Source organism: Rhineura floridana, chromosome 18 (assembly GCF_030035675.1).
Source record: "Rhineura floridana isolate rRhiFlo1 chromosome 18, rRhiFlo1.hap2, whole genome shotgun sequence".
Taxonomy (NCBI): Eukaryota; Metazoa; Chordata; class Lepidosauria; order Squamata; family Rhineuridae; genus Rhineura; species Rhineura floridana.
Window position 1 is genome coordinate 27,892,965 of NC_084497.1, and position 9,832 is coordinate 27,902,796.

The window sequence follows — 9,832 nt, forward strand, 5'->3', positions numbered from 1 at the left end:
GCATCTGTTACATGTGTAGTTCCGCCCTAAACTGGTCACAAATCTGTGAGTCATGCCAATAGTCCCAGATCCAATCTCTAACATCTCCAGGTAGGGCTGGGGGGGAAATATCCTGCCTGAAACCCTGGAGATGCCAGTCAGTGTTGACAATATCAGCTAAGTGGGCCAAGGGTCTGAGTCAATGTAAGGCAGCCTCCTTATTCTTAAGAATAAGACAAAGAACACATTTTTTTTAAAAAAAACCCCAACAGTAGCTCTAAGGGAAAGGCAGAATAAAAGCATCTCAAGAGTCTGTTTAGGCAGTGAGACAAACCTCTCCTAGGGAGGCCACTGCTGCAGTGTAGAACCAGAGCTTGGAAAAGTTACTTTTTTGAACTACAACTGCCATCAGCCCAATCCAGTGGCCATGCTGTCTGGAATTGATGGGAGTTGTAGTTTAAAAAGTAACTTTTCCAAGATCTGCGAGGAACATAATTCAATATGCACTACATATTATATCCAAGGTTCAAAAATAAGGTTAAAACCCTACAATTTTGTGTCACAGAAAACATTATTCTAAACTTGTATAACTTATCAAGTGGAAGAATTAGTAGCTGGATTTTATAACCTGTATGAGAACGTTAAGAACAGTGCTGCTGGATCAGGCCAGTGGCCCATCTAGTCCAGCGTCCTGTTCTCACAGTGGCCACCTGGATGCCCCAATGGGAAGACCACAAGCAGGACCTGAGCACAAGAGCAACTCTTCCCCCCTTGTGATTCCCATCAAGTGGCACTCAGAGACGCACTGCCTCCAACGATGGAGAAAGAACTTATCCAGACATGTAGATCTTGATGTGTTTTAAACTTCTTGTAGTTTCTGCTGACTTTAATTGTCTTTTAAATATTTGTAATGCCTTGTTTTAAACTGTTTTTATTGGGTCTCCCCCAAAGAGTCACACAACAGGGCCCTTGGCCGTTGTCCTTCCAAACAACAAGATACCATCATTTCGATAAACATCATAAGACGGGCCCTGCAGGATCAAGGCAAAGGCCCATCTTGTCCAACCCTCTGTCCTCACAGGGCCAAGCGGATGCCCATGGAAAGCCTGCAAACAGGACACGAGTGCAACAGCAACTCTCCCCACCTGTGATCCCCAGCAACAGGTATCCAGGGGTATTCTGCCCCGGACAGTGGAAGAAGAACTACTTTAAAACCCTCTCGCTTCTGCAAAAAGGAGCATGTCCGCAACAAAGTGAACCAAAGTTTACACATTCTGAACAGGATTCATAAACACCCGGCGGACGGAACTCATGACTGAGTCATGCAGAAATCTCCACAAAGTCGGAAGTACAACAGGTGGCCATTAAATTTAAAATCTTATCGGCGCTGTGTCCAGATATTTAACTCTCAGTCTAGAGCGGCCTGCTTGGCATTTATTCATCTCCCGTTCAGGAAGCAATTTTTAAAAAACTTCTTTCAGAAAGCTTTTAAACTGAATAAAAGTAGAGGCCTTCACTTTCAATCTGCATTCATTTTCGTCTTTTTTTTAAAAAAATGTTACAGTGGACTTGTATTGCTTTCCATACGTTTGATCAAGGCTAATACTATTCGCTTAATTTCATGTGTGTGTCGGACTCGCCCATGAAACCACACCCTCTCTTCCAAAAACTGCTCTCCAAGGAACTCCAGCTGGCATGCATGAAGCTATTTCATTTTAGCCTCACAACAACCCCACAAGGTAGGCCAATCTGTAAAACGCCAACCAGTCCAAATCAGCCCAGGACACAGTTTCAGTATCAAGGGCCATCACTTTTCATATATATATATTTCTGGAGCTAACCCACTCACAGCACAGCCCTATTCCTCAGTCCCAGTGGGGCTTACTCCTAGGAAAGTGAACAGAGGATTTTAGCTCCAAAGACAGACACCAACAGCGTTGACATATCTTGAAAGTCAAGGATCAATCTTGCATCAAAGGGGCTTTGAAGACCAGAAACCCAGAGGCTGGGATATGGAAAGCCATAGTGAGGAAAAGGAAAAAAGGAAGAAGGGCGTGCCTGCCTCTGAGGATGTGCAAAAGGCTTCACTGAAGAGCCAACATAGCCTCCCCCTCCCCAGCTACTTGGAGTCCTGAAACACTTTTTCCCCTATAGAACTCACGCTAGCACCCTGAAGAATGGTGAGGGTATTATTATTATTATTATTATTATTAGGCTGTCATTGCTAAGAGCAGCCTGCTTCACTCGCCAGCCCTGGCTTCCAGAAGAGACGGGGTGGGCGCCTAATGTTCCTGAGAGAGACCCTAGGGGGGCAGAAGGGACCAGCTGGGAGTCGCGACCCCCCCCCTTTCCAGGTGAAACTCAGCCAGGCAACAAGACCCGGGGAAGAGGAGCAGGAGGACCCTCGACAGCTCCGTGCGCCTCCGCCGCCTGGCTCGCGGGCTCTGGAGGGCTGGGGCTCGCTTGTGCCGGCGGCACCTGCTGCAAGCGAGGGCGGCGGCGGCGGCTCTCCTCGACTGGGCTCCGGCTCCCCTCCCACCCCGTCGCGGCGCCCGCACTCACAGCCAGTTGCTGGCGTTGGCCGAGAAGGCGGCGAGGATCAGCAGCAGCAGCGAGCGCAGGAAGTAGCGCGGGCTCATCCTGGACGGCGCGGCCGGGCGGAGGAGAGGAGCGGGCACGGACGGCGGCAGGGCAGTCGGAGGAGGCGGAGGCGGTGGGGCCAGCGGCGGCGGACGAGGCGGGCCTCCAGCCCAGCCGGACCCGCGGCCGCCCGGGCTTAGGCGCTGCTGCTGCTGCCGCCGCCCGGCGCTCGGACGGCGAGAGCGGCGGGGCGCAGCCGGGCTGAGGCGCCGGCGGCAGCTGCGAGCCGGACTGTCAGCGCGGCCGGGTGCTCCCGGGATGGAGCGGCGGGCGGGCGGGGCGCGGCCCCAGGAGGCGGCTCTAGGGCGGGACGGGGACACCCCTGAGGCGGAGCGCCCGGCGCCCTGGAGCCGCCTCGCCGCCTGGTGCCGTCCGGGCCCGGGCCAGCCGCGCGCCGCTCAAGCGGTCTCCTCGGGAGTCAGCGGCGCGGCCGAGGCTACCGCCGGCTCTGTCAGGCGGCAGCGGGCTTCCTTCCGTGGAGACGGGCCGACGGCCGCCCTGGTCACGCTGCCAGCCTGTGCCTCCGACTTAGTTGGGAACACGCCTCGGCGAACGCGGTTGGAGTCGCTTCTGAGTAGATGCCCCAAGGCTGCCATTCTCGGCGTATGGCTCTGCTCCTGTGCCGTTTGCAAGGGGCTCTGTGTCCAAACGTGGAGGAGAGTTCAACTCGTTTTTCTCAAACACTCCTCCTCCATGTCCTGAAGTCCTTCATTCCCACATCCCAGGGTACCTCTTGGATCATGTGGTCTAGCCCAGCCTCTACAAATTTTATTTTACCTTACATGGATTTCCAAACCACACTTTTCTCCCTGGCCCCGGGTGTATGGAGTTACTCTGAAAAACACATTAAGCCTTCTGCACTAGCTCAGACATGCTCTCTCCCTTTTATTTTCACATAAAATTCCACCGCATGTGATTTCTCAAAGGAGAGGTGCTTGCCTGAAAACCTGGCCGTCTCTCTGCCTGGGAACACCAGGCTTTCTGATCCTAGAAGTATGGGGATGCTTAGTCAAGACAGTTGGGGGAGGTGGGGCACTCTGTGCATGCTTAGAGGAGCTTAGGCTTGCTTGTTTTGTCAGAGGGCTTCATATGCTATGAGCTCTGACAATGAACCCTGGCTTAAAGGCTGAGTCAGGGCAAGTTACGTGGAAGGGCCTTAGAGCATCAGTGACAGAGCGTCTGCCTTGCATGCAGAAAGGCCCAGGTTCAATCCCTATCATCTCCCAGGCAGGGATGGGAAAGACTCGTTGTCTGAAACCCTGGAGAGCTGCTGCCAATCAGTGTAGGCAATACTGAGCTAGATAGGCCGATGGTCTGACGTAGTATAAGGCGGCTTTCTATGGGACCTGTTGCATGAAATAGAGCCCTGTGCATGAGGTCTTTTGTTAAGGGGCTGGGACAGAAATCTACAAGCTCCCTCCTGCAAAATGTGTTTGGTAAATAGAGCTCTGTCCCCATAATTCTAGCCCCCAAAGTTTCTAGCCCTCTTGGCCAACAAGAGAGATTTGAAAGTGTGTAGGCTGGCATTACCAGCTGGCATCTCAGAAGCACAGGGGAGGGGCTGAACAGGCAGGGGGTTTGAGGACAGCGGTAGCTCTTTACACCCCCTTTAGCACGATGAGCAACTTACGCAAAAGAAGCAGAATTCACCTAAGCGTGGGGATATAGCCGGAAGCAGAACTAGGCAAACTGGCATGGGCTAAAATAACAGGCAGGCCTTGACCTGTCCTACAGGCATCTGGTTCCACTGGGTTTGCCCTTGCTGTGGTTCTCTGTGCTTTGGAGACCATTTTAAACCCACGTGGAGAAGAGCTGCGTCCTTCCTTTGTCTATAAACCAACCCTTCTTGCCTAGAGAGAATTGCTGTAATATCTCAGTGCACCAATCCACTGGGGGTGTTTTTTGGGGGGGGGTGTTTTCCAAACTGCTGCTATTTCCCTTCTTTTCGTTTTAAAGCCAGCTCCTTTCCACAATGCCTGACTTTGGACTTTATTTAGTAGAGAGACGGTGACTGTGTCGGATGTTGCTGGACACCATTGCTGTTTTGTTGGCCACCCTGGGCTCCTTGATATAAATTTAATAAACAATAGTAAACAACTGGCATCAGTCCTGACCACCAGCTACGCCTGAAGTCCAGCGGCAACATCGGGAGGGTCACAGATGCCCCACACCTCTGCCCTATCATTATTGTTGATTGATGATTCATTACGTTTATTAGTTGTGTTTTTGTGCCTGAGTACCTCACAGCGACTTACACAGGAAAACTTTTTTTAAAGTCATTAAATATATATATATATCTTATTTTGTTATAAGAAAGCCCGCATGAAAGGCGTACTGTATATATGCCCTAGGAACATAGGATACAACAGAGTGATTTGCTCAAGGCCGCACAGTGAACCTAGGGGCTAAGCAAGGTCTCTGCCCCAGTTCCCTCTGGTTAAGCTTAGCATGCTTTATGCACCGGCTCCTAAGAATCCAGATTTGCTAGCCAGGACCTCATGAACGGCATCCGAGGCAAGACTCAGAATAGAAAGAACTGGGCATGTGTAGCCTTGGGAAGAGAAGACTGAGGGGAGATATGATGGAACTCTTCAAGTCCTTGAAAGGTTGCCACACAGAGGGCTGGGATCTCTTCCCGATCGTCCCAGAGTACAGAACTCGGAATAATGGGCTCAAGTTGCAGGAAGCCAGATTTCTGCTGAACATCAGGAAAAACTTCCTAACTGTTAGAGCGGTATGACAATGGAACCAATGACCTGGGGAGGTGGTGGGCTCTACAACACTGGAGGCATTCAAGAGGCAGCTGGACAGCCATCTGTTAGGTTGGATTCCTGCACTGAGCAGGGGGTTGGACCCGATGGCCTTATAGGCCCCTTCCAACTCCGCTGTTGTATGATTCTATGATGCTAGACCACCAGTGAAGCATCCTAGCAGATACAACCTTCAGCCAGAGGTGGTTTTGGGGTCTTAGGCTATCAACAGTTGCCAAGCCAGCCACTAGAGGGAGACATGATTACATATAACCTAAGACTTGAACACCATCCTCCACGGGGTTGGGCCTATATATCTCCCACCCCCATCCCAAGATTACAGAGTCAGGTTTTCATACCACCACACGACCATCATTTCTGGAATAGGCTGATTTTTTTTTAGCCCATCAGTGCAGGAGCTCCAAAATGAATTTCAATAACCAAAATGAATTTCAATAAATTATTTAAGCTACTGGACTCAGAGGATAAAAGATGAAAAGTACTTGATCCTGAAAGGCAGGATAATGAAATCAATAAGGGCGCACACAAAAGGGCATGTCTAACCCAGCAGTCAAAAGTTTCCTTCCAACATGCTTCTGTAGATGAACCTGATGAACTACAAGACCCTTGGTCAATCCCCCATCTTTCAAACAAGAAAGCAAGAGCGTCCACAGAAACCAACCTTGATAAACAAAAAATGGCATTTACAGCTAATGAAAAAGAACCTGGTCTTTATTAACTACCCAAAACCAAATGGTTGGCTGACGCAATACGACCGCAAAGTACATCTGGTGAAGCTTATATCAGCATCACTTGCAATTTCCCTAGATTTAGACTCTATTTGGAAGATTGAATATCTTTATTATAATTACAAATCAGCTCGAGCAATGGTAACTTTCGCATCAGCTATTACAGCTGCGAAAATTTACTCAGCCAAAGAAGCGTTTAAAAGAAAAGGTATGGATGTTAGGAGGCATTTTAAGGATAATTCCCCCATTACATCTCTGGGAACTCAAAGGGAGGGGAAGAGATGCCCCTCTACTTTGAGGCAAAAGGAGCCACTGACTGGGAAATTAGTTGCGTTGACCAATGTCCCTGTTCTTATCTCGACCCATAGTTCAGGTGAAGTAACTACAGGCTCAGGGAATTTTAGGGGCATAAATGGCACTGGGGAGTCTCCAGAGAGCAATGATAATATTGCTCCTGGAAACTTTGCACCTGAAGAACGAATGCTAATTGGAAGCTTTGGTGCTCTCCCAGGACAGGAACAGTAAGAGATTTTGCTGCGACTTTCTTCCTTGAAAGAAATACTCCTAAATATGACCAATCGAGATAATGAGTCTAAATTAAATGATATCCGTCCGCTTGCTTCCAATACTAAAAAAGGAGGGGAAACCGCCCCTACCGGGAAAAGTTATGTACAGACCTCTCTGAGCCCCCTAAAGGCTTCCAATCAGTCAATAGACTGCAACACACTTCAGGGAATCCCTTCAACACACAAGTTACAATATCTTAATACAAAGGGACGGCTGGCTTTAAGCCCCGAAATTGTGGTACTGCAACCTTCTAAACTGACCCAAAATAACATCTCTTTTAAGCCTGGTGAGTTGGGGATCTCCCCAAAGTCAGCGGTATTTATTACATGTGATGGTACACACAAAAAACCTGTCCTTGCAGACCACAAAAATATGAGTGCAAAAACTACTGACTGGATAGCCTTACAATACTTGGAACCACATGAGAGTGGCCTACAAGATTCTGGTAACAATACACACAGACCTATCCCTCTAACATCTATCCCCTGTGCACCATCCTCCAACTGTCGTGTCTTGGAGAACTTAGGAGGCAGTATGGACAAAACTGAAGAGCTAGACTGACTACGACAGGGGAACGGCACCACCCCTCTAAAACATCTTTCTTGGAATATTGCTGGGTGGAAGTCTAAATGCAGTAATCAAAATTTCCTTGCCTATTTGAATAAGTGTGACATTATTTTGCCCCAAGAGACACGGTGTTGTGACCATATTTACGTCAATGGATTTGTGACCTTCTGTATGCTGCACTCCCTAACAAGAGCAAGGGCAGGGCCAGACAGGGACTGAGTATCTTGGTCTCCTCATCTCTGGATGCCAAGGTAACTGAGCTCCCAGACTGTGATCCCACCTTGCTGTCACTGATTTTGGAGATGAGGTCCGTACAGCTGACCTTGCTCTTACTTAATCTCTACTTCCCTCCTGCGGTTTGCAGGGAGGGCGCCATGCACATTGGATGGCCAAATTTACTCATGCACTCCCTATAATCGCAGGTGATTTCAATGCAAGGACTGGAACCTATCTGGTGGATGTCTCCACCTCTGGTGTCCATCCCTCTGCCAGCAGGGGACATCTTAACTCACGCCACTGGAAAGATACTCTTTTAAACCCTGCAGGAGTAGGTCTGCTTCAGTTTGTTTCCAAAACTGACCTGTGTATTTTAAATGGCTCCAGTGCTGGCGATGATTGGGGGGAGTTTACCTATGTTTCTCCCAGGGGCTCAAGTGTGGTCGACTATATTATTACCCATAAGGCCCTGAAAACTCTGGGTTATAGTTTCAGAGTAGCAGATTGCTTTGATAGCGACCATCTGCCGCTGGAATTTCTTTTGGCTATCCCTGGTGTGCTAGAGCTGAACACGCCACATTATGTACTCTGTAGCCCATCTACAGTGGTTAGCTTTAAAAAGATCAAGTGGTCCAATAAAACAGGACAGGCCTTCAACAGCTTTGTTCACCTTCCCCATACAATAAAACCTTTAGAACAAATAACAACAGATAGTTCGCCAAAAAAGGGCATAATGGCTTTTGAGGAGATGATGCAGGATATGTACTCCGCTCTCCAAACTACAAACGGTATTACAAAACACCCGACAGATAGAACAAACAAGTGGTTTGACAGAGAATGTGCTGATCTCAGGAAAAGAATTTGCTCTGCTTATCGCTGCTACCGCGTAAATAATGAGCGCCAACTCCCGCAGTCATATTATGTGCTAAGAATATAAGAAGCTTTTATATCGGGAAAAAAGTGAGGCAATCAGGGACTCTTGGCAAATGCTGATTGCAGCATCCATCACTCGTAGCACTAAATCCTTTTGGAAGCTTGTTTCCAGAGCTCTAGCTGACCATAATGGAAGCCCAGATTGTTATATCCCAGCAAATATCTGGGAGGATTATTTTCATGCTGTTTTCAACAACCCAAAAACATCTAACTCCAGTCCTCCCACTTATCTGCTCTCCGATATCCCTGACTGGCCCCCTGTTGATACTAATACTATTGAGGAACTATTATCCCAGTTAAAGACAGGCAAGGCCCCCGGACCTGATGGCATCCCTTCGGAGCTGCTGAAAAGTAATATCAGCTGGTGGGCCCCTCTGCTGGCCTCCCTCTTCACTCTAATAAACAAATCAGGAATAATTCCCACAATTTGGCTGAAAGCCTTCATAGTTCCCATCTATAAGGAAGGACCCAAGAACGACCTGAGTAACTATCATCCAATCAGTTTATTGTCTATAGTGGGGAAGGTGTTCGCCAGCTATCTAGACCTAAAGTTGAAAATGTGGATAAGTGACAACAACGTCTTGGGAGAAGAGCAGATAGGATTCAAACCAGGATGTTCCACACTCGACCACTGTTTGGTTTTGGCCCACCTAGTGCACAAACACTCTAAACCACGAGGAGGCAAACTTTTTACAGCCTTCACAGACCTAAAATCTGCTTTTGACTCTGTCTCTCGTGATCGTCTATGGAGCAATTAGAACTGCTTTCTATTGAGAAAAGGCTATTGCTCCTGATTCGCTTATTGTACCAAAATACATCTATCCAGGTACGATGTAGCTATCGAGGTCACTTCTTGAAGGAGATCTCCTCACGAGGTGTCAGACAAGGGTGTGTTCTCACCCCCACCTTATTTAACCTATACTTGGCTGATCTTCCTTCTGTCCTGGGAACGATACAATCCCATCCACCAAAGATTGGGCATACAAAAGTACTCATTCTGCTTTATGCACACGATGCGGTTCTAATTTCCCAAACCCGGCTGGGTCTTAAGAGACTACTCAGTGGCTTTGTAGAATATTGTAAAGATAATTACCTTACAATTAACTATACTAAATCTAAAGTAATAGTATTTTCCAGGAGAAACGTCAGGTACCTTTGGTTCATGGGGAACGACAGAATCGAACAGGTTGACCCCTACAAATACCTGGGTATCTGGTTCCATGAAACAGTCAGCTGGAGAATCCATGGCAAATATGTTAAGGCCAAAGCTGAGAATAACTTGGGTGCAATGACCCGCTTCTTTTTCACAAAGGGCGGGAAATTTTTGCCAGCAGCAGTACGTGTTTTAAGAACCAAAATAGTCCCGATGATACTCTATGGGGCCCCAATTTGGTATCCCTACTTTAAAGGATCACTTGAAGGAATTCAATC

The 9,832-nt window shown here is 48.2% G+C and overlaps 1 protein-coding gene across 1 annotated transcript in view; it reads right to left on the bottom strand.

Moving 5' to 3' along the window:
* LOC133372304 (protein Wnt-4) overlaps window positions 1–2,792 on the bottom strand; it is a 49,732-nt gene extending 46,940 nt beyond the window's left edge. The window contains exon 1 of the mRNA XM_061600707.1: window positions 2,542–2,792. Coding sequence (XP_061456691.1) covers window positions 2,542–2,618 — 77 coding nt within the window. The 5' untranslated portion in view covers window positions 2,619–2,792. The remainder of the gene's footprint in view (window positions 1–2,541) is intronic.
* Between the last annotated feature and the right edge of the window lie 7,040 nt (window positions 2,793–9,832).